At 32.4% G+C, this 25,418-nt stretch overlaps 2 protein-coding genes across 13 annotated transcripts; both read right to left on the reverse strand.

The window, feature by feature from the left end:
* Positions 1 to 2,617: 2,617 nt before the first annotated feature.
* On the reverse strand, positions 2,618 to 3,025 carry LOC110428039 (uncharacterized). The gene has a single exon (XM_021443702.1). The coding sequence runs from the start codon at positions 3,023 to 3,025 to the stop codon at positions 2,618 to 2,620; it is 408 nt and encodes a 135-aa protein (XP_021299377.1).
* Positions 3,026 to 17,221: 14,196 nt separating this feature from the next.
* On the reverse strand, positions 17,222 to 24,561 carry LOC110428047 (lipid phosphate phosphatase 2-like). Of its 12 annotated transcripts, none has more exons than XM_089785582.1 (9): positions 24,349 to 24,561; positions 23,473 to 23,658; positions 21,911 to 22,131; positions 21,705 to 21,792; positions 21,498 to 21,607; positions 21,296 to 21,389; positions 18,486 to 18,674; positions 18,318 to 18,377; positions 17,222 to 17,575 (listed from the first exon to the last, which is right to left on the reverse strand). In XM_089785582.1, the coding sequence occupies exons 2-9, from the start codon at positions 23,498 to 23,500 to the stop codon at positions 17,373 to 17,375; spliced, it is 993 nt and encodes a 330-aa protein (XP_089641708.1). In that variant the 5' UTR covers positions 23,501 to 23,658; positions 24,349 to 24,561; the 3' UTR covers positions 17,222 to 17,372. The 12 variants fall into 12 exon arrangements, with proteins under 12 accessions (XP_089641708.1, XP_089641707.1, XP_089641706.1 ...); XM_089785581.1 differs by having other exon boundaries at positions 23,473 to 23,654; positions 24,320 to 24,561; XM_089785580.1 differs by having other exon boundaries at positions 24,320 to 24,561.
* Between the last annotated feature and the right edge of the window lie 857 nt (positions 24,562 to 25,418).

Raw genomic sequence — 25,418 nt, forward strand, 5'->3', positions numbered from 1 at the left:
AATCCTATGTCTTTCATATACTATTTTCCTCAACTTATTTAGTTTGTTAGTTTATTTAGTGTTGATTTTTAATTGTTTTTAATTAGTTTTTCTTCAATTTTCATATTACTTAAATAAGATTAATTTGTTTTATAATTTTAGTACTTAGTGAAACTTTAGAAACAAATCTCCATGGGAACGATACTTTAATTCATCACTATATTACTAGTTTGATATTTATACTTTTTAATAGAGTTATTGAAAAAATTTGTTGTCCATTTTGCACATGCAAATATACGTGTATATATATATATTATGAATACCAGTTTGAGACAAGTTTTCTTATTACTGATATCATGTTAGGTATTTATGTTTATCCATTTATTAGATTTTGAGGCTTGCTTTGGTTTGGTGGGCTTGCTTACTTGTTCCTCGCACTTCTCATGACCCAAAATCGTGTCATGGTAGAAGCAAATTAAAGATGAAAGAGAATTAGGCTAAGTTAGTGAGGTTAATCAATTAACATGGATCAATTAATGCCATGAAAATGAAAACTAAAAGCTAGCCCAAACAAAGGCCAATAGACTAAATGTTCATGTCTTTGTGATTAAACATGGCTAGAAGCATTGCAAGACTTTAAAAGCCTAAAGTAGACTACTAAAATAAATCAAAGAACCTTGGTCATGAGATTAACATGAAGAATGGAGTTCAAGATTTCAACTAGTTAGTTGAACTAATGAAGAGGCTTAAGCGATTACCTAGGATGCCAGACAACTCTACAAGTCATGTAAATCTTAAGTGTGCTGCAATTTCTAACATATCTAATGGGTGAATTTGGCATGAAATGCTAGATTTTTTAAATGCACTAAGAGTTGAAAGGAAAGACTTCAAACCATCTAGAGAGATCATATTGAAAGGAATTTGATTGTGAAGTGTGAACAACTTATCTCTAGTTTATTTTTACTCTTTCTGCTTAATTCTTATCTTTGAGAAAGAGAATAAGTTTTGTAAAAGATGTATTTCGATCAAGTTTCATATTTTAAAGTTGTCACCTTTGATTTATGAGAGTGTAATCTCTCATTAGTTGTAAGTTGAGTGTTGGAAGCACATGTTAGGTAAGTAAAACTTAAGATTTGAGCTTGGGATAATTCACTTTGTAAAAACTTGATGAAAGCTTATTTCACTAGTTTGGTCAAATTAGGTTTTCAATCCTCAACAAAGATTGTCAAAGAAATGGATGTAGGTTGGAGAGGATTGAACTATTATAAGTACCTTTGGATTTTCCATTTCTCTTAACTCTTCCTTACTCGGTAAACTACTCTCTTATTATTCTCATTATTTCTTAAATCCTTTCTTGTATATAGTTATGAAGTTTCTAAAATTCCTTTGAAAGCAACATTTTTAATGTTTTATTTTTAAAATTTGACATTAAGTGCCTGCTAGTGACACGTGTCAATTGACATATGTGAAAATTGAGTATGTGGATTTTTTTTCCATTTTCTTTCTGATTTATTTTTTGTTCATTTATGTAGTTATTATCTCCCTTTTTCTCCCTCGCTCTCTCTGGCTAACTAGGGGCCAATCACGACGGTAGCTGGCTGAAATGCCCTAGTCGAAAATAACTCGAGCTAGATGAGCCCTGCTGTTGTCCATCTGATAGGGGGAAGAGATTAGGTTTCGTAAAAAAACATGAAAACTTAATCTTCTTCCCCTTTTCAGATTGGTAGTATTATGGGCCCATTGGCTCCAATTGTTGAGTAAACGTCAGCTGCGGCCAAATCTGACCCTTTCGTCTTTGCAGGATGGGCCTTGGCAAGTTAGGGAAACAGAGAGAGAGGCGCAAAAAGAGAAAATAGAAATAAAGAGACAAAAATATTATACCATTAATTAAAGTGCATTTCCCATTATTCACACACCTCCACCGACCATTATCCTCCTTTTTATTATTATCTCGAATAAAATTTAGGCGAAGTCAAAGCCCACCTCCATCTTGTTGCTTCTCATTTATCCTCTCCATCCTCTTCAACCATTAGGAATTAACCCCCAAATACAACAAATTAATATAATCCTATATAATTTTGAATAGTTATTTATTTTTATGCCTAGTATTATTAATTATTACAAGTAACATGGCATTAAAATGTGTTCTAGAATAGATATGATAAATCGTACACCTATAAACCATTTAACTAATAAATATTGAAAAATTCAATTTTTGAATTTTTGAAAAAATCTGAGACTTTTGAAAGAAAAAGAACAACAAAACTCAAATTAGTGTAGGGGCAAAATGGCTGACAAAAAGAGCTTTGTGCTTTTTCTTTATGAGAGAGAAAGAGCAAAAAGAGGGAGCTTGAACTATTCCAAGAATAGTTACGAGAGCGCTTTCGTTTGTATATATTGATAACGTCAAAGAAACAAAGTCAGAATTTAGATTTCTTTAATCTTATTTTAAAATGTTACATCGATAAATAAAATGGATTGTTTAAAAAAAAAAAGGCTTTCGGAAATTAAAATGCTGGAGACCATACAACCAACTTATCAAGGTCCACACCAAATATGAATGGGATACATAGAAAGGCAGAAGAACACAGAAAGATAATAAAAAATGATTTGACAACAATTATATAACCCATTTGCTTCAAAGGCCTCTCAACTCACGAGAAGCAGCTAACGTCTTATAGATTTCCAACACTAATTTGCTGTCGACTTCGTCACCACCTGAGACGATTGAAACATGCCGGTCTTTGGCAACCTTCTTCCCTCTAAACAAACCACCGTTGTTAGCTTTCCCCATGGTGTTCACTAATCGCATCATCATGTCAACATAAGCACCATGAACCTTGGTCAAAATTTTGATTGGCGAAACCATTTTCAGACTCGGCTTTGGGATTGTTTTCAATTCCCAAACCCGTCGAGTTGCAATATTCCCCAGCCTTGGAATTCTAAGCTTCCGCTTGCTTCTAGTTGCACCGTGGAGTCTTTGGTATTTTCTCCTCCTCCAGCCTCTTTTCAAGTTCTCACAACATGTGCTGGGCATAATCTCCATTTTGAACTGTAACTAAAACAAGAAAAAGAGATTTGCAAAGAGAAGGAGATCAAAGAGGCTTTATATAGGTGCACTTCAAAAGGGTGTTGGAGTAAAAGAATAACCAAGAGAACGGTATATATGTGCACAAGCACAAGACTAGCAAGTAATGGTCAACACTACAACATTCTGACCGAGCAAGGATTAACAAATAATATTTAATAATCCTGTTGCATGGTTTTATTAGTATTTTACTACTATTCTTCTATGTGTTGAGTCTAACCAATACTCATTCTAAGCTCGTCTGATTAGTTTAGCTGATTGCTGCTATTCTAGCTTATCGGAATTATAGTATCGTGTCGAGAATTGGGCATTTATATATTCTTTTAATGTATTGATCGGGACTCGTTCATGCGCTGATTAAGAAATTTGGCTAACGATTAGAAAAAGTATAATTGCCGAACTTAATTGAAAAGGTCAATATTTAACACTTGTATCATGATTATATCTTAAGTCACGGTTCACTAAGGTTACTCTACACCGTCTGAATCAACTTTCTCTAATTTTCATGTTATCCAAAATATATATATATAAAAAAAAATGGCTTTTCATGTTAGCTACAAATCTTTGTTCTACAGTTTTGGTTTTTATAGATTCTTCAAGCAGTGCATACATTAGTAATTGTCAACATTTGAAAGCCTTGACTTAAGCAAAGATTTATATATTCTCATCTACTAATGTCGAAAAAATAAATAAAAAGAATGTGACATACATAACAAAGTGTATCCTGGTCACTACCTCACTAGTTTGGTTAAGGTATTTTATAGTATGGAAAACCATATATTGATATACTCGAAGCCCTAGCACAAGGAGTTTACATAAATGCTATAACAAATGAAAATATATAGTATATTCATAGATTCATTAGTTCCTTCATGTTATTAAAAATCATCAGTAATTCTTATTTGATTTTCGTTAAGATTTTGTTCAGCCCAGTTCTCTTTGATTTTGTATAAAGGCTAATTCATCAATTAGAATCATCAGAGCTGTGTGCTTTAAAGTGAACATGAAGGGTTGAACTTAGTTATGAAAATGTTCCGTCTTAAAACATATTAAGAACATTTTAACAGCATCTGATCTGTCTATGATTTTATAAGTCTCCTTTGAACTCTTGTGAAACTATTATTTTATAAAATAGACTTTTGAAGCATTTTTATTAACTTTTTGAAACATTTTAATAGAATTTGATATCTGGACCAAAAATGAATTCTAGTATTGATATATGACTAGCTTTGGGGCAATTAGAATATGGTAAGTTATTGTTATATGAACGAATATGAAAAATGCCTTTTGACCTCTTTGGAAATATCAGTGAAGTCTATATTTGATGTGTCCTTTAGATTTAACCAATAGGAGTTTGACCTATCCGATTCATTAGCAGGCGTTTGAAGCCGTCTAGTGCAAGGATGAGGAATATGTTATATGGACCTTTGGCTAGTTGGTAGCGTTCTTTATGGGAGTTTGATGTATCTAAATGCATTAATGGGAGTTTGAATTTTATCATATGATGTCGACGAGGATTGTAAACATTTTTATTATGTGAAATGATTTTTGTTTAAACTAGATATTTTGAAATGAATCCTTTTGGATTCAGAAATTGCATGTGAATATTATTGTGGTAAGATTTATTTATATAAGAATCTATTTCTATATGAACAATAAAAACAATATTTGAACTTGTATATTAATAAGAAAACACTTTGAGATTTATTTTTGAACTTCTAAGAATATGAACTATTGCATTTGTTCTAAAGATTGTTGATATTTCAAATATATATGTATTTTGCGTCCTGTATATGTTTTAAGTCTTGATTTCATAAGTTTAAGAGCTTTTTTTCTAATAGTCCTTTGGACCATTCAATAAGAGTTGTTTATAACCTTTAAAATACCATATTCTAATGCACTTGGACATGGCTCAAATTTGGTCTCTTTTGCTTCTGCTCATAATAAATGGGTGTCATTTCCTTAACTATGGTTAATCTACTTGCTAAGCTTAGTGGCTCATTAAATTTGGTTTCTTTTTTTCAAATTAAGTTTAAGATGAGTTTGGATGCAAGTTTGAGTGCTCAACAAGGGTTTGCAAGAAAGCAACTTTAGATTAAAAAAGGGTTTTCCTTGAAGTTCTTGTAAAATTGAAGTTTAAGCTTTTGTTTAAAGCTGAAAAGGATCTATAAGCCCTGTGAATGTATGAATAGATCCTTTTAGCAATAAGATACTAATTTTGAATAATTGATACATTAAGGCATTTACTTTGGAATAAGTTGTGACCTAAGTCAAGAATGGACCCCTTGTTCCTTCTTGGTTCAAAATAATATTTTTATGTGAAACATGTTATTAATTTCCAATGAAAGACATGTTCGGGGGCGAATTATTGAGATATACCTTTCAACATAGCCAAATTAATCACGCAAATTTATTGCGATGGTTACAATGTAAGCGCGATGATGCAATTAATTTGCATATATGTTGAGATATGCTTTCAACTAAAATTTTGATTATATAACATGAATTTAAACTCAAAATTTTAAGATATTTGTTAAATATATTTTACCAGGTTTATTTGTTGGGTGAGTTTTAATTTAAGGACAAATTAAGTCATTTGGTACAAATTGAATATAATTTCAATTAGGATTGGGGCACATTTTAAGGTGTAAAGGTTCTTGCAAGATTAGAAGGTCTTATGATTGGAACGTCTTGTCAAGTTAAAAGGTGTTAGAATTATAAATCTTCCAACATTAGAAGTGCTAGGATTCAACTTCATACTTAAACATGAAAATAATCAATAAATTAAAATATATAGCATCGAAAAAATAAAAATAATATTTAATTAAAGAAATAGTCGAATCCTACAGGATCAATATTTGTATTTTTCATGTAACTTTCAAATAAATTAAAAACACTCATAAGTTTAAGAGTTACATACCTTGCTCTAGATATCATAATCAAGAGCCAATTAAATCCAAACTAATTGCTTCTTCACCTTTAGGATTTGTCAAATCTTCAACCACCCAATGTTTGGTCTCTAACAGTAATCCATACAATGACTGAATAAGACCTTCTCAAAAGTATGATTTTACTTGTGCTAGCAAGTTTTATTTCTCAAACAAAAGGACCAAAATTCTTACCAAATCTAATTTTGTCAAACAAAAAAAACTATTTTTCTTTTCTTATTTTATGAAACGGCTGAAAAGTGGTTGGAGGGTTTTTCTTGTTTTTAGTTTGCTAATATAGCATATTTATATAGCCAAACTAATTTGTAACCCTAAATACAACAGTTGTATTTTAATTTAATTAAGTCTCTAAGAACTTAATTACTTTTCTACTTTATTTTAGTCTCTTTCAATTAAGTCCAACTTAATTAATTATCTTTATTTAATCCTAATCATGTCACTTAGTGTGTCTGACCCATTAGGCTTCTAACATGTTGACAATAAATATAAATCATAATCAAATATCAATTTGATAATTAATTTATATTTATAGATCATGAGCAGCATCTAGCAATACATTATGACCATCCAAATGTTAGAGAGTCAATTAAAGAATTTGACAAAGCCCTTCAGTGATAAGCCTCTCAGTGCAATACGGTCCTTTCATCAAATATCTCGGATATGTTATTAAGCATGGCTCGATGTCTACTTATGACATTCTATATTGGTTTTCATAATTTATGACTAATCTTATGAATTTAGGAAACTAAGTTTCCTCAAATTCATCATACTTTGGCTAAAGACTTTATACAAGTTAATCAAGAATTGAGAACAAGTGAGATACATCCCTTCATATCACTTGGGGTGATGAATCCTCTCTTGACCACTCATTCACCTGACATTCTTCATGGCATACCCCAAAAACACCCTATTTAGGCATTTAATTGCTTCCAAACCAATAGGGGTGAAATAAAAATATATCATTCCCCATACAAGATGACCTGATGTCTCAAGTCTAAGGACTAGTTGCATGACTATCACATGAGAACATTTTTCATAGATACTTGAATGAAATACCAAATGGAGTTCTCATAGCGGGTAATGTTTAGTGAACTTGTTCTTTAACAAGCACCTATATGTTATCCTCAAGTATCCCATATACTTCAATCTATAAGATCGATTGCTTACTTTCTAAGTAAGGAAGCTTAACATATACCAGTCTTTGAGTATTGTCAATGCTTTATCTTGGCAATACAATGATCAGAAACAATTTTAGGAATATGGATTTGATGCATAGTGATCTCATAATTATAATAACTTTATAATTCTCTTGCAAGGCCTTTATGTTCCATGGGCTTCATCCAATTAGTATTTAATAACTCCTTATTATTGCACTAACATGAAGAAAAACCTCTATCACATAAAATTATACGATTAAATATACATTAAATGAAAATATATATATTCTTTGACTAATCTAATTGGCTCAAAGACATATACCAACAAGAAGGTTTCGATAATGAAAAGTATTGTAAGGTTAAAAGAGTCAGAATTGTAAAGCTTGTAAGGTTTCAAGGTTTCAAGATCGAAAGTATTGTAAGGTTAAAAGGTTTTAAGACTGGAAAGCATTGTAAGGTTAAAAACTGTCAGGATTGGAAAACGTGCAAGGTTAAAAGGTTTCAAGATTGGAAAGCATTGAAAGGTTAAAACTTCAAAGCTTTCAAGATTGGGAAGCTTGTACTGTTAGAAGATTTCAAGATTAGAAAGCATTGTAAGCTCAAAAGGTCACAGGGTTTGAAAACTTGTAAAGTTACAAAGTTTCAAGATGGGAAACTATTGTACAATTAAATGGTTTCAAGATTTGGAACATTATAAGGGTACAAGATTTCAAGGATGAAAGGCATTGTAAGTTTAAAATGTTGGGAAAAGGGTTTAATTGTGCCATATCAACAATTGAAACAAAAATAAAATAATCATGAATATAAGAATGTAGCAAAATTGAAATTAGGAACCGACTCTCTTCCCAAGGTCACTTTCATTGTATTTTGGGTGATTTACAATATAATATATTGAAGGTATGATCTGATCATTACCATAGGGATGAAGAAAAGCTGGATTTCTTGTTCTAATAACACCAATTAGCCTTTAGAAAGTCTTTTCACCAATCTTAGTTGTCGCAAACCAAAGCTATCCTAACACACAGCCTCTAATGATCACCCACACAATGATTTTGAGAATCCCTACATTAAGGTGGGATTGCTAAGCCATTTAATATGCTAGCAAGGGAATGTTCACAACACTTCTCTCTCAAAATCACCTTTTCCAAAATGAAAATGAAAAAAAATGTTTTTCTTTCTTGCACATACCTAGTTATGGCACACAAGTGGCTAGGTTTCCCTTTTTCCTTTTTTTTAATTGTGGTTTACAGCAAGGTATTTATACTTTGGTCCAACTTCAACTCTAATTAACTTTAACGTTATTTTTCATGTAATTTGCTAATTAGTCCTTACACTTAATTGAACCCTTCAATTAAGGTTTTAATTGGTCCTTGCACTTAATTAAATCATTTAATTAAGTGTAATTAAAGTTCATAACTTTCAATTTTTTGTTTAAGTCCAACTCAATCACTTATCCTAATTTAATCTCAATCATCATCTTTTGTGTGTGACCCATTAAGTTTCTAAAATGTCGGTAATAAAATTAAATTAAAATCTTAATTAATTAATTCAATTCCATAAACTAAGATTGACATTTAACAATACATTGTGGCCACCCAAATGTCAAAAGAGTCAAGATGGTTTGACTTAACCTTTCAATGATCAAATTTCTTAGTGTAATTTATTCCCTCATCATATATCCTAGAGATGATAAAAGCAAAGTGCAGTGTTTTCTCTTATAGATCTGCATATGGTTCCTGAAGTTAGATGATTAGCTCCATAAAGACTTATGAAACTCTTTTCATAATCTCCAAGTCGCCTTGACCAAAGACTGCAATAAGCTAATATCAACTAAGAGCAACTAGGATATGTCCCTTTAATCACTCAAGGTGATGATTGTTATCTTGAATTCTCATTTGCCTTTGCATGCTTTATGCTACAACCAACTATCCGATTTTAGCATCCTTGGTTGGACTCAGAGGGATATAATCAAATATATAGCATTCCGCATATAAGACAACTTAGTGTCTTAAGTCTAAAGAGCATTTATATGTTTGACATAAAAAAAGTATTACATAGACACTAGAGTGAGATACTAAATGTAATTATCAAGTCGAGTCATGCTCAATGAACTTGCCTTCCCATGGCAAGCACTTACATTATAGTTCCAAATATCTTTATACTTCAACTTATAAGATTGATTTCTTACTTCCCAAGTAAGGAACATAGGATATACCAATCTCTAGAAATCATTGATATCCCGTCTCCATTGTACATCAACCAAGATCTTTTAAAGATTATGCTTTGATGCATACAGATCTCATAATTGCAACCTATTGCAATTCCCTTACAAAGCATACTAATTTTATGGACTTATCTAATTAGACTTATAATTGACTATAACTGATGTCTTATTACTGAAGGAAAACCTCTAATCATTCAATGTGAATGATATTCTTACGCGATTAGAACCAAGCCTTAACCAATCTCTATTAGCTATAGATCTTATTCCAACATAAAAGGTGTCAAGATTGGAAAGCTAGTAACTTTAAAAAGGTTTCAAGATTGAAAAGCATTGTGAGGTTAAAGGTTTCAAGATTGGGCAACTTGTGAGGTTAGAAGGTTTAAGATTGGAAAGCATTGTAAGGTTAAAAAGTTTCAAGATTAGGAAGCTTGTAAATAAGGTTAGAAAATTCAAGGTTGGGAAGCATTGTAAGATTAAAAGGTATCAAGATTGGAAAGCTTGTAAGGTTGAAAACTTTTAAGGATAGCAACGTGTGCAAGATGGAAAAGCCTTTAGATTTGAAAAGCGAGTAAGATTGACAAGTCTTAAAGACTACAAAACATGCAAGGTTGAAAAGCCTTAAGGATTGGAAAGTATGTAAGATTGAAAAACTTTAAGGATTGCAAAGCATGCTAAGTTGTCATGTTGGTTATAGTAAAATCAGATTAAACGTAGCAGAAGGAATTTTAATCGATTAAACATAAACACTAAGCCGTATCTACCATGGATCACTAGTGTTTTTAACACAAATAAAATTTGGAAGGAGAGGAAAATGATCAGAATATCTTTGCCAAGTGATGTAAGAATCACAATGGCTTCTTCCTCCTTTGATTCAACTCGTGAACACGAACAAAAAGTGGAGAACCTGAGCCACCTATGCGTTTCGCCTCCAACAGATGCACACACAATTACAATGTAAACCTCTTAAAGGAGAAAGCTTTCTAACCACGCCTTTGTGCTTCATAAAGTGGACAATCTATTATCCTTTTCTTCTTCACTCAATCTCCAACCGAACTACACAAGAGAAACTCTTTTTAGGAGCTTTCACAAGCCGTGGTAGCACAAGAGAAAGCCTCCTAATTTTTCTAAAAAAAAAAACTTCTATAAATAATGGCTAGAAAAAGACCTTTTATAACTAGGTTAAATAACTTATTTATTTACAAATAAGTCCTTAATATTATACCTCTTTATAATATTAACCTAAAACTTAATTAAACTATTTTAATTAAGTCCTTAGTAGTTTAAAAACTTAATTTATTATTTAAGTCTAACTTAAATCATCTTACTCTCAATTTAATCCATAATGCAACCTTATGTATGTGACCCATTAAGTTCTTAACATATTGGCAATGGAATTGAATCATAATCTTTATTAATCAATTTAAATGAATCATATTCATATTAAATTAATTCAATTTCATAAACCAAGATTGGCATCTAGCAATATATCATGGCAACCCATTTGTTAAAAGAGTCAAAGTGTTCTTTGACAACATTTCAGTGTATGGCCTATCAGTGTAATTCATTCTCTCAACATATATCTCTGAGATGATAAGAGCTTAGTGCAATATCTACTCTTATTAATCTCCATATTTGTTTCTACCGTTATATCATTAGTTTTATCGAGACTTATAAAACTCATTTCATAATCTCCCAATCACCTTGGTCAAGGATTTAATTAAGCTAATATCAACCAAGAACTAATGAGATATGTCCCCTTGAATCACTTGGAGTGATGATTCCTATCTTGACCACTCATTTGCCTTCACATGCTTCATGATATACCCAAAAACATCCTGTTTTGACATCCTTAATAGGATCCATAAGGATAAAATCAAGGTATAACACTCCACATATAAGACAACTTAATGTCTCAAGTCTAAAAAGCAGTTACACGACCGACACATAAGAAGTATTACATAAACAATAGAGTGAGATACCAAATGCACTTCTCATGCCAGATTATGTTTAGTGAACTTACTCTCCCATGGCTAGCACTAACATGCTAGTTCTAAATATCTCTATACTTCAATTTATGAGATCGATAGCTTACTTCACAAGTAAGGAATATAACATGTGTCAAATTTTTAGCATTATTAATGTCTCGTCTCAATAATACAATGATCAGGAATTTTTAAGAATAATACTTTGATACATAAGAATCTCATAATAATATCTCAATATAATTCCTTCGCAAGGTATATGTAGTTTCATAGGTTTTATTTATATAAATATAAGTCGTAAGTAAATTTCAAACTTTTAGATAAAGAACAACCTCAATATTATTATAAATAACAAACTGTCATACAAAAATATCTCCAATTGTGATTCCTATATAACTATAAGTTGATTTATAGGGCTTATACTAACATGCCAAGCCTTGAGGTTATTTGCTTGTATTTCAACTAAGTGGAGTTTTACATCGAGAAAATATTATTAAGTATAAGGTGTACGTAAAATTGTAGGATTGTTGACCCTAAAAATCCAAGTCTTATCTTGATTGAATTTCTTAACTTGTTAGTACTAAATTTGTCTGAATGTACCAGGTAGTAAGATTGAAAGTTTTGGCCTTGAAGAGATTCTCAACCTTAATTAAAGCTCAGAACTTGATAAGTTTGGAGTGTTTGAACCTTTAAGAAGTTTAGCCATGGCCAAGGTTTCAAGTAAAAGCAATGGGACATTATTGCAATTATTAAAAGATATATTTCAAGTTAGGCTAAAAGATCAATCAGGTTGCACAAATCAACTAAGTAATGCTAAAAAGGACGTCGTCCTTAATTGAGTGATGCTTCTTAAGCTTAAGCATCGAGTGAGAAAGATAAGTAAGGGTAAGGTTGGACCGAGTTTACGACTTAAGAAAAGACTAAAACAATTCTAAGCTACGTAAAACAAGTGAAGAAAGCTGGGAGTCGTGTCCTGGGAGGGATAATGTCAAGAAAGCTTACTTGATATCCTTTCTCTTCCCGTGTCTCTCTTTTGCAGGTCCTAAATTTTAGGAGATCATGGACGCTTATCAGCTCCACGTTGAGCATTTTCAAGGTGGTTGAAGAGTAGTCAACTAAAGATTACACGATCAAGTTTCAATCTTAGTATAAACTTAAGATTCGAAGCACTTTATCTTTTGTTACATTGTTCAATCTTTTCCTTAGTTTGTGGTTTTTAAGTTTTTTTGGTTTTGGTAGTTTCGACTTTCGAATTTGTAATCCTCATCCTTGTATAATTATCATGGGTGAGAACCCTTACGTTGATCGAAGCTAAGCGCCTTGTTTTAGGTCTCCATTTTTCATAAATCTCATAATTTTATAATAATATAATTAATTATATTAAAAATATATATAAATTAAAATAATTAATAAAATATTTTTTAAATTAAGTATTTAACAAATATCTATTTTCTCTTATGTTTCTTACCCTATTATTAATTCTCAACCAATTATCTCATTTTTCATTAAAAATAGATAAAAATCAAGATAATTAATAAAATGACATATTCTCTCACTTTCTTAACTATATGCCTAATAAATCTTTATTTTTTTTTTATCTCTTCTCAATTTCCACAATACGTGTTTTAAGTTTTTAAAGTTATTAAGTGGCCCATGCCTAACTTGCATTCAAAACTTTGTCTCTAACTCCTAATTTAAAGAAGTTAGAAAAAAAATTTTATGAGTTATATCCTTACAAACAAGCAATCTTTGTTTTTGGTTTTTCTCAAATTAAACAGTCAAAAGTTTGTATTTTACTAAAACCAGCGAGAATGGTTGTACCGGGTCCAGTGCTTCTTGTGAGGACTAAAATATTAAATAAAAACTAGCAGATGCACACTCTGTTCTTACGTTGGCAGAAAATATCCAAAGAATTTTAATCAACTAAAATACAGAAAAGAAAAGCCAAAGACCTTTTCTCTGTTAGAGCATGAGGGAAACAGTATGCATGGCTTCTCTTTGACAGCAGAATTAGTCAAGTTAAATCTCAATTCTGCCTTACATTTTCTTCCATGTCAGCCAGTCCAACAAGAAAAGCAATTTTATATATATATATATATATATATGTATATGGGAAAATAAAGAAACAACTTATCACATCATTCTATCCATGCAACAACTAATACATCTGCAAATAAAAGAGGTAGAATTCCACCAGGAGGTGATTCAAATAAATATAATCCTAAAGTCAAGTGCTCATGATTTGTGGCCATCCAATCAACATAGTTATTGGCTTCACGATGAGATAAGAAACAGTCCCAATGCCTTGGCAACATCTCTTTAATACCTTTTGGCAGATGAAAATTTGGATCCCTGGAAGAAATACAGCCTTGCAATTTTTGTAACACAAGCAAAGAGTCTGACTCAACTTGCATTCTTCTAAGACCTATACTCCAACATAACTTCAACCCTTGAAACAAAACCCATATTTCTGCTGTGAGTGAAAAAGAAATACCAATATTATACGCAAAACCAGCTAGCCATACGCCATTTTCATCCCTAATAATTCCTCCAGCGACTGCAACTCCTGGTTGGCCTTTAGCACTACCATCTACATGAAGTTTGACAAAAGAGATCTTTGGCTTGTCCCAGCTAAATCAACTTCTCAGGCTTCAGACTAAAAGTATCATGATATAGAACATCCCAAGCCTCCTTAGCCCTCAATTGACCAAATAAGTTGAAATGCATTTGAAGGCCAAAAAAAGAATTATCAAACAAAAGAGAATTTCACCAATGCCAAATATACCACAGAGTGAATGAAAATTGAGCTTCATGGTAAAACATCAGTCCTCAAAGAACCTAACATATTTTTTACTACCCATTGTTGAATATTTAATTCCATAAAGACATCACTGGACAGACCTGGATTAAGCTGAGGCCACAATTCTTTGGACTTTCTACAATCTCGCAAAGCATGAATCAATGTCCCACTAGCCAAACGACAACGCGAGCAAACTGCTCAATAATACAGCTTTCTCTTTACTAGCCAAGCCGAAGTTGATAATGAGTTATGAAGAATTCTCCAAATAAAAAGTTTCACCTTGCTAGACGATTTAAGCTGCCAAATCTTTTTCCAGTAACAATCTTCAGGAACAACAGCATCACATTGTATCATCTCATTAGCAGACTTGACAGAAAAATCACCACTGCTTGTTAGGGTCCAGTAAATTGAATCTTGCTCTAAACAGGAGCAATCAACCCAAACCGCAGCTACCATAAGAGCTATGTTTTGGGGCAGAACATGCATAAGTAGTTCTAAATCCCATTCTCCAACCTCATTACAAAAGCTAGCTACTGGAAACAAGAAAAGCAATTTTAATATCAACAAAAAGAGATTATCATTAATCCATAAAGCTGTATAATAAGTACATGATGGAGGAAAATTATGTGAGTAAGTCCTCCAATGATCACCTGAACAACTGACTAAGACTAAACTATAATACCCAAATTCTTCATAACTTCGAAACAGCTGAGATAGTTGCGGAGAAATCTCCTTGTCTTTTTATTTATATGCTTACTTTGTAGTTCTGTAGTACAGGATTTGTAGAAGAAGAAAGTTATTGAGGAGAAAGATCTTTTCTTCTTTGTAGTTTGTAGAAGAAATGAAAAAGAAAAGGAAGCAGAAAAAGAAATTATAATAGACACTAGAGGATTCCCCGCACATTGCCTAAGGGCAAATTTCACGTTATGAGAAGGCAAGGGAAACAATAGAGTATGATTTTTGTTTGATAGCAATTACCATAATATGTGCCAAAACAATTGTTTTTTAAGGTTGGAAGCCTTTGCAAGAAGACATTGCATTAAACATAGTGATATACATAGAGGAAGGCAATTATATTAAATTAAATTGATTGGTTTATGGCAGTAATCATCTACAACCAAAGTGTTTTACGTACAAACTTTTGTAATCCACCAAATGTATATATCTCTAAGTTGGTGGCTTGTATAAAATTTCAGAATTTATTTCAAAAATGCAACCAAATTCAGTGGTGGAATATATCTACATGAGTGTGGAATTCAAAAATGGTGTTGTTTCTCTTGTTAACAATAAAGAAAGATGGAAAATTAAGTAAATAAATATATGTATAAGTTACACACAAGAAAATTAAAATGAAAACAAAAATTACAAATATATTAAAATAATTGGAAATGAGATTCTAAAAATAAGTAAGTCGAGAAAATAAAAAAGAAACAAAAGAAGAAGACTAAGAAAATGATGAAGAGAAAAACTAATAAAAAAAAGTGACAAACAATTTCCGAGACTCTGGAAAATAATATGAATCTACTGTCAAGACATAACATACTGTTGCCAATGCTAAACCATATTAAATTTAAATTCTAGATTTTGTAAAATATAGAATATAAAATATTGAATTCACAAAGAGAAAATAAAAAGAAACAAAAGAAGAAGACTAAGAAAATGACAAAGAAAGCGATGAAGAGAAAAACTGATAATTTATTATCTATTCATCTGTATGCACAAAGAGTCATTATTTATTCATATAATTTTTACCATGCATTACACAGACAATCCCCAGACAGAAAATTAAAAATTTCAACCTCAGTTGGTGGTGTCAAACAAAGGAAGCCAGCAAAACACCAAAGGTGATGAAAATGAAAATGAAAATGAAAAGAATGGAGAAAACAAAATGAAAAATAAGGCACCAAAATAAACAAACAAATCAAAAAAAAAGAGTAATGAAAAAAGAGAAAAAAAAATAAAAAGATCAGAAGATGGAGAAAGTAAAAGAAGAGAAAAGGTGATGAAACCTAGAGGGGGCAGGGAAAATTCCAAAGGAAAGACGGAGAAAGCAAAAAGAGAGAGAGTGGAGAAACTTGGAGGGAAAAGGGTTATAAAATATCGTCTGTATTCTAAAATTCAAGTCAAAATCAATGACATGGGCCTCTGATCGAGAACAATTGCTTTTTTCTTATAATAACTTTTAATATATGTAAATAATATTTTTAAAAAAATTTAAATTATTTTAAAAAAATTTAAATAAAATTTTATATTTTTTACATTTAATTAAATTCTTATACTTTGATTGATTAATGGTAATTAGTTATAATATCTTTAGTCATTTTATGTTTATATTGCATTGATATAGTGACTGAAAAATATCAAGTAGTCATATTACTGCAACATGCTATATCACTGTATATTGTAATATGTCAATATGTTAAATAACATTATATGATATAAAATGATAAATAATATTTTGATCAATAACAAATTAACCGTTAATCATAAAAAGCTATTTTATCGAAAATAAAAATACAAGATCTTGATTGAACATAAAAAAAATTAAAAAAAAATAAATTTTCTTACATAATTGAAGATTTTGTTAGTATTATGTCATCATAATTTAATGGAACATCATTTTGAAAAATTTTGTAACAATTACATTGAACTTTTGCATTCAAATCATAATTAACATTGACTTTATAGATTCCAATAATTATATTTTTATTCAAATAAATGTTCCTTCCAATATTAAACACTTATATTTTTTTTTTCCTTTTGCATATTATTCTTAAAAAAAATAGAGGAAATGGGAAGAGAAAAGAAAATGCGAAAAAACTAAAAATGGGGGAAATTACAATACTAGTAATAAGAGTATTCACAAAGCTATTTCAATCATACTTTGATATTAGGTAAGCCGAGTTCATCCAATACCTACTTCTTAGCTCGCCTGGGTGCCCTCCAAGTTAATTATGGTCATAGAGGGGAAGAGGGGATGGTGGCATCGTATGGTTTGATTCAATCGTGAATAAAGCCATCACGTTCTCTTCATCAACACATATTCTTGAAATGAATCAACAAATTTCACTTAAGGAGAAGGAAATCCATATTGAATGTCTAACGTGTGTACAGCAAAACACTGTTCTAATGTCAAAGACTATGGACATCTGTTGATTATGTCTATTCTTCTCTACATAGTCTAAATTCAACAATCAATACCTCCTTCCGTCATTCATTCCATCGAGAATAGGGCTAGAGTCATGAGTATTGGCTCTTGATAGTTCCCTGCCGCGCTGCGACTCCACATATACACTCTCCAGCTCTGATTGTTGTACATTTTGACCATTGATGCCGTTGGATGGATTGCCGTTTTGAGACTCCGCCAACATCTGAAAATACGCATGAGGTCCCCAGCCTGCACAGTCCATTATGAACAAATAAGAAACTCAGAAACAAACGTTTAAATTAAAATGAAGTTACATTGTATGATCTTTGTTTTTCTTAGTAAGTACGTTATATATAGGCCAAATAACAAAGAACCCTAGCTATTAAAATACATGACAGCAGAAAAAACAGTGACAACAATGTGATGATTCCTTTTATCTGCCCGCACTGCACACTGCTAAAAGCTGTCCAGGGAGTTGGAAGGACAATGACAGTTGAAAATTTTGTAAGAAGATAAGTGGTGACCGGTGTCATCCTATGAACCCAATGGCATCAAGCAAGTGGAAACTACTTTTGACCAAAATTTTAACACTTATGTTTGGTGGTATAACAAGCAGGTAATGGAAGCATAAACGGGGGTTTCTTCATATTGCCAATTTTCCCTCTCTCTCTCTCTCCTTAACCTACTCCTCTTCGTCCTCATTTTCCCCTTTCTTCCTGCAGTCCAGCCGCATGACCCAGGATTGAGGGAAATGATATTTAATTGTCCTTCCACCATTTTAAGAAACAGAGCAGAAATATTCAATCCAGTGGTGCAGAAATGTTATAAGGCCGGAAAGAAAGCAGTGCTTGAAAAGTGCAGTGAGGGACATACAACCTTTATGCTCAGTAGATTTCTATTGATGACATGTATCGATGTTAATTTACGAATGTAAGAATGGGGGAAAAAGCCACAGCAATAGAAGTTGAGAAAAGAGCCCTAAGGAACATACCTTCTACATCATACGGGGGTGGAAAGAATTGCAAGTAACAAAATGATGAAACTGTTATTCCTGTAACAAGAGGTAGCAACCCAAAGGGCAAAGGACTTGTGAGAATTTAGGAATATGAACAGAGAATTAGAAAACATAAATAAAGAAAGAAGAGCCCAAGAGACAAACCTAAAAGTCCCCCAGCAAATACGTCTTGCCAATGATGCCAATAGTCATCAACTCGAGAAATTCCCACTAAAGCAGCAAAAAGTAATGGTAGGAAGACAATACATAGCTTCGCAACATGGCCCCTGCGATCAAATACCCGAATTTTTCCAGACAAGTACAATGCAAGGAAACCAAGACCTGCAAAGGACCCTGCAAGTCAAATAACAAAGTGCCTCCAAATCATTTTCCTGGTTGGGCAATAAACTTAAACTCGGGAGAATCAGGTGGAAGGGGGGGGAGAATCCCATGAATTTATACTTTTCTCAGCCACAAAAAACGTAAAATTCTGTCCCCACCTGCCCACACCCTTTCATAAAATTTGTAGATTAATATGACAAATTTATTAACCTTTTTAGTTTTAAGCCTTATTGTTAACTTGATTATCTTAGTTTTTTTATCTAAGTATTGTTCCATATGATTTTTTTTTTGTTATAAATCCTTTTCAATCAATATGATAAATGTTTTGATACTAATTATTAGGGTAAAATACCTAGACCCCTTTAACTTTTAATTGAAATTCCAGACAGATTTATTAATTTTCGAAATGAACACTCCATCTTAAAAAAAATCTTCCGCTAAACACATAGATCTAGCCGTTAGTGCTTCCATTAGTTTCATGACGTGACAATATTGAAAAAACAATTTTATTCTTTATAAATTTTAAAAATTACTATTTTTAAATTTTGCAAAAAAAAAAAAAATTCAGTGCTCCTCAACAATCACTACACCCTCTGCTGGGGAGCACCAGATCTAGTGCTCCCTCCCTTAGGGAGCACTGATCGGTGCTCCGCTCTATTAGGGAGATCGATGCTCCCTTTTTTTTTTTGTAAAAAAAAATTATATAATAATAATCTTTAAAATTAATAAAAAAAAAGAACATTTTAATCTTTTAATATTTTCTATTAAAGGTGTTTACACTTTTAGGACGGACTGTTCATTTTGAAAACTAATAGACTCACGTAGAATTATAACTAAAAGTTAAAAGAGTGAGAATTTTACACTAATTATGTTAACTACTTTCACTTTCACTTCGTTAGTTCCATATATATTCATATATATCTCAGCTCCCCAATGGAATTTCTAGATTTGTCCCTGCTCAAGGTAAATAAATGCAAATCCATAAGAACTAATAGGAGAGCTCATGTTTAAACCAACACGCTTGTATGCATACCCAAGAATCAATTTGCAGATGAACAAAAGAAAACAAGTTAAAACAGAGAATAAGAATAAAAATATTATGTGATAGCACCGAAACCTCATACTTCATCCATTCTATGATATATTTAGATAGTTCAACTTAACTTTGATCCACTGAAACTTTAGTCTTCTACAAACTTAGTTATACTCTCTATCCAATAAAAATCCAATTTCACTAAAGCACGAGTAACTTCTGGTAATAACATATATAAATACCGACAGAAAATCTTCTTATTTTCATTTTGGTATTTTCAACTATTTAGTCCTATTTATCTAAAAAATACAGTTATGTTTACAATCTCAGTAACTGGTAAAGTACAACCACGTTGAAAGAGACAAAAGGCACACCCAGATTCTATTATTGGCAATCATAATTTTGCTTTCCTTTTAATGCAACATCTATGTTAAAAAGGATGCTGTAACAGATGTCTGGTCTACAAGAACAGAAAAGATAACAAATAAAGTGCATTGAAGAAAAGGCAGGGCACACCAAATGATGGCGAAAATGAGGGAGAAATGTTTAAGGTGGTGAGGGCATTGTTAAGGGAAGCTTACAGGTATTCCTTAAGAAATGACTTATTCGAGCTGTTTGTGTGAGAAGATAGAGGCGTAAACCAAAGAAGACGAGGGAAACTTATAAAAAAAGACCTTTTCATTTTTTAAGAGCTTCCTGAGGATATTGTTCCATATAAAGTACAATGGCGCAACATGACATCAATCAACCTACAGAGTACAAAGGTCGTGCTACTGTTCTTCAATACAGTTCCCTCAAATTTCAAGATCTAAAACACACATCTCAACTATAACCACAGTAGAAGTAAGCATTTCAATGCTCTTCTTATTAGAATTCCCCACATGGTTTACAGGGACACAGAAGTGCTGCTGAATAACAATCAAACTGTTTCACAGGTAATTGTAATAAATCACTTAAAATAGTATTGGTTGATCGCATTGCCAGGCCAAAAATGAAGGGTAAACTCTATCCACACCCCTTGTGGTTTCAAATTTTTCTATATGGCACCCTGTAAATTTTTTCCCAATTAGTACCTTGTGAATAAGTTTTGTTCCCATAGGAGGTTCAATCATTGATTTCACCCAATAAAATTTCCAAAATTGCCTAAATTCAAAAGTTAACTATTTGTTCACACTTAACAGTATTTTTGTAATTTTGCTAGACAAATTAATGGTGCATCCCCCTAGGGAAGTAGAACTTATCCACAAGGTGTTAATTGAGAAAAAAGAAATCACATGGTGCAATGCTGGAAATATTGAAACCACAAGCTTATAGGTGGTGTTTTCCCAAAAAAGAATCAAAAAGAAGTAAAGAGAGGAAGGTAAAGACGGTTAACAAATGTGTTTTTATGCTTATTATAGTATCATAATAGCCAAAGTATTTGAATGTTCTCATCAAAAAGAAAAAATTAATGTCAAAGTCTACCTAGAGGTGGGAAGGTTGGTGCACCACAGATACATGCAGATAGACATACACGTATAAAGTGCAATCTCCAATCACAAGTAGAGGACCACAACTCAGGCAAATAAGCCATAATGCTGGAAATGATTAGACTGCTTACATGAAGTGTGACCACTGGGGAAACTTTTGTGTCCTTCCTTGATGACACTCTGTAATCCAGTACACACAACATCCTTTGTCACAGGGTCAAACACCTGCATGTGTGATGCACCAATTGCATGTTGACAGAGTACAGGACTGATCAAGACTCGTCACCATGTAAACTTAAATAAAACTGAAATTAGGGAAAATTGAAGGCTAACCCCTTTCCCATCAGGGAAACAACGCCAAAAGAAGTCTGGACGAGGTCGACCAACAGCATCTTTAATAGCATCAGTTATAACACCAGTGATAAGCACAGAAAACAGAAGGCCTAAGTATCAATGCAAAAAACCAACTGTTACAAAATGCAATTACATACAAACAAAAGGTGCTAGACTTCCAAACTCTCACGGAAAATATAGCGTTACCCAGTATGGCATGGTGTAGATCATAAACATCCCTTCTGATGAAATAATAGACAAGAATGACTGAAAAGGGCAGTATAATTGCGATAATCTGTTACAAGCCAGAAGATAAGAACTATACTTTAGTACTGTCATTGAAGTGAATCTGAAAAATTCTCTTGCCAGAAAGTAAATCCAGTATGACAGCAAATCTCATAGCTAGAACATACAGGAACAGCCCAAAAAGGAACAGTATTGTCTTTCAAGGGGTATTCCAGGTCAGTCATCATATCCTCTCCAACAAAGCGATGAAATGGTTCTATAACATTTAAAATGACGTCTATCACAATAAGAAGCAAAAGAATGAGCCAGTCATGCATGTGGGCCCTTGCAACTTTAACCCCATGGGATCTTACAGTGTGAGCACCCAACTGAATCTCTGGCATTTTCACTGATTGTAAAACATACGAAGGGATTAATATGTGGAAACAAAAAGAAATTATGTGCCATGACAAAAGAAAAGGATGATGCAAGAATACAGTAAAAACTACAATTTCCAAGACAGCAAACAGAAAAACAAGACCCATGAGCATGAGCAGTCACAGTAATAGCACACCATTTACTACCTACAACAACAAAAATGCTAATTTTGCAGGAAGTAATGATCAAATAATATAAGAATATTTCTTAGGATCTCATAAAATGTAATCGAAGCATTGGAACATTGGAAAGAAGTAAAATTCATAACTTATAGTACAATGGGATTTATATAAAAAATGAAAATGAAGCAAAATAAATTTATTTAAATCAAAGCAGAACATAGAAGAAACAGGAAAAAACCTTCGTTCTTCATATGCTTCCGGTCCGTAACTGTAAAATGAAATTTTGAGGGTGTAGAAAGTACATTTGTTCAGTGGATATATAATGTCTCTTCAAGATGATGAAGAAGTAAACAATTGATAGTTTTGTACAAATCACAAGCCAATGGTCCTAGTATAGGGAGGAAACTGACCACTAGTGACCCAACCTAGATGTCTATTAAATCAGTGGAGCTTTCCTCTTGCACAGAACTGTAAAGGAGCCTCAAAACATTGTTGGGTTGCAGTGCAGAAGAGAAATCAAGTGCAAGTCCACTAACAACAATAACTGAGTACAACGTAAATCATGAAAAATGTTAGGATACAACCACACCAGATAGATCCCAGAGCATAAGAGAAGGACTTGACCGAAAAAATTGTCTGAATAGGCAAGCCCATAGTTTTCCATGTATGTAGTAAGGGGAATTGAAAACAGGGGAGAAAATTCAACATCTATCATGGATTCCCCCTTATAATTGAAATACAGCTAAATAAGCAAAGGATGATGATACTAGTTATTGCACATGCATATACCAGAGATCGGCCCCACAGAAAAGTTAGTTTCACCAGGTCTTAACGATTAAATAGAACATGCAGCACATGCTTATGAACATAACCAGAAGTCAAGTTCAGATATTACGAAGTGGGAGCAACTTGCCTTCCGGTTTGGCTCTCTAGAGTCTTTGGATTTGTTTCTTGACCATTACCTTTACAGATTATAACACCATGGCAATTTCAGAACATGACAGATTTTCCAATGTAGGAACTATCTAAAGATGAAGTTATCTTGATACTAAAACTATATCATGTAAACAGAAGCAACTGACACAAGGAAACATTTATCTAAATGAAATAGGATCCGCTCAAGAGGATGAAGGAGAATGAAAAGGAGGAAGGTAACTAGAGGTTGTCAGGCACAGTTCAACGTTGGTTACCAAGTAAAAGACACTCCGCTTCGGACATTTCTACAAACTGATGTCCCTCTTGCAAAAAGGACCCTCAGAAATCTGAAGTCCTGCTAATTAGAGCAAACACCACCATCCAACAATTGCAAAGCAAGCTGTTTGACCGCGGGGATACCTTTTTCAGCCGGTGAAACAAAGATCACAGCTTTGGACTTGCTCGGCAACGGGGAAAAAAACAACAGTTAAGGAGTAACGGATTCAGCCAAACTCTTCATTATTACTAGACATGCAAATTGCTTAACTAGAAAGAAGCTCTTTAAGAAAGGAAAATAAAATTTTAACAAAAAGTGCCTCCTACTTTCGTGTGCAGATTCCATTTTAGTCCGAACATCAAAAGGTTATTGCCTTGAAATTAATCGATTGTAAAAAATTCCGAGAGAATAACACAAATCAAGATTCTGCTCGAGCAGTTCTTTCATATACGCACTTTTTTCCGCAGCTAAAAATTTGAAAGGAAAAATCCAAAACAATAAAGAAAACAGACCAAAAAGAAAAGCAACAAACGAACAAACGCTCCTACTCAACTACTTTCAATTGAGAGAAGTAAAACAACAAATTCCGTTTTCGTATTCACCTGTCTCTTTCCCTTCAGTTGCCTCCAATTTCACAAGAACCAAACAAAAAACCGCAAGAGGAAAAAGGAAGATGAAAGTAAAAGTCAGCTGATCTATCAAGAAACCGTTTGAGAGTATGAACTAACCCCTCGGAAATTTTGAACTCGTGAAAAGTACCGATCTGAGAGACGAACAGAGTTACAGCAAAATGAAAAGCGCGTTTAGGATTTATACTTTGTTTTTCTATTCTGAGCGGAGGATACTTTGTTTTTCTATTATCGGCGGAGGATACTGTACAGAGAAGGTTCCTTTCCTTTCTTAGAATTATTCTGGGAAGGTCTTTCTTCTCTTTTCCTTCTGCTCTCTCTGTTACTCGCAGCATTAAATTTTGAAAAAATGGCGTCAAAATCGAGGACGAATTGAACCTCGCCCAGATGGAGGCAGAAAGAGTACAAAAAGAAACCAAGTTGTTGTAAAATTCTTTTGTGTTTTTTATTAAAACTAAATTACTTTATAAATAAAATCAAGATAATTGAGCAGACTTGCCTCCTCTAGCCAACAGCTGTTGGCCATTGACCTTTCGGTTAAAGGTGTTAATGACTCTGTTGTTGAGTCGACCCGCTCGATTTAAGTTTGTTTATGTTTATTTTGTTAAAGATTAATGGATGGATTTGAGCAAAATATTTTGGATTATTTAATAAATGAATTGGGTTTGAACATAGTGGCTGTGAAGGGAGTGAATATCACTTTAAGAAATTAAAATGCACAATGAAAAATTTTTTAAAAAATGTAAAATATGAACAAAATAGTTCAATAAAGAAGAAACGATGAGAAAAAGTGGACAATCAAAGCAATTTATGAAGATTCAATTACCGCAAACCTATATTCATTACATTGATAAATAAATTCAAAGTTGGAATCACATTATTCTAAGTAATTTTATATTTAAATTCAAGGTTGGAATGGTTGTCCTTTTAGTTAAAACCAAACCAATTTTAAGTCACTTTTATTTATAATTAATTTGTATTATATTTACCGTGAATTAAAAGTTTAAACTAAAAAAGAATAAAAATTATGATCACTTTAAATTCAATTTCTTTGAGTTAAGATCACTTTAGATTTCAAGTTGTTCGGGTTGATGTTGTTGACATTTTAAAGAGTCAAAATTAAGTTCAGTTTTAACTGAGCCACTTTGTTACCTTTTACCAACTCTACAACTTTAGCATGTTTTACAGCATTTAAAATGAGAATGGGAGGAGGAAAAGACGTTACTTACTTATAAATAATATTTTAAAAAAATTTTAAATTATTTTTATGTAATATTTTTAGTCATTCACGTTAACTGTATATAAAATAATAAAT

This window comes from Theobroma umbraticum, unplaced genomic scaffold (assembly GCF_002168275.2).
Source record: "Theobroma umbraticum cultivar Fairchild unplaced genomic scaffold, ASM216827v3 scaffold_77.0, whole genome shotgun sequence".
In the NCBI taxonomy this organism is placed as follows: Eukaryota; Viridiplantae; Streptophyta; class Magnoliopsida; order Malvales; family Malvaceae; genus Theobroma; species Theobroma umbraticum.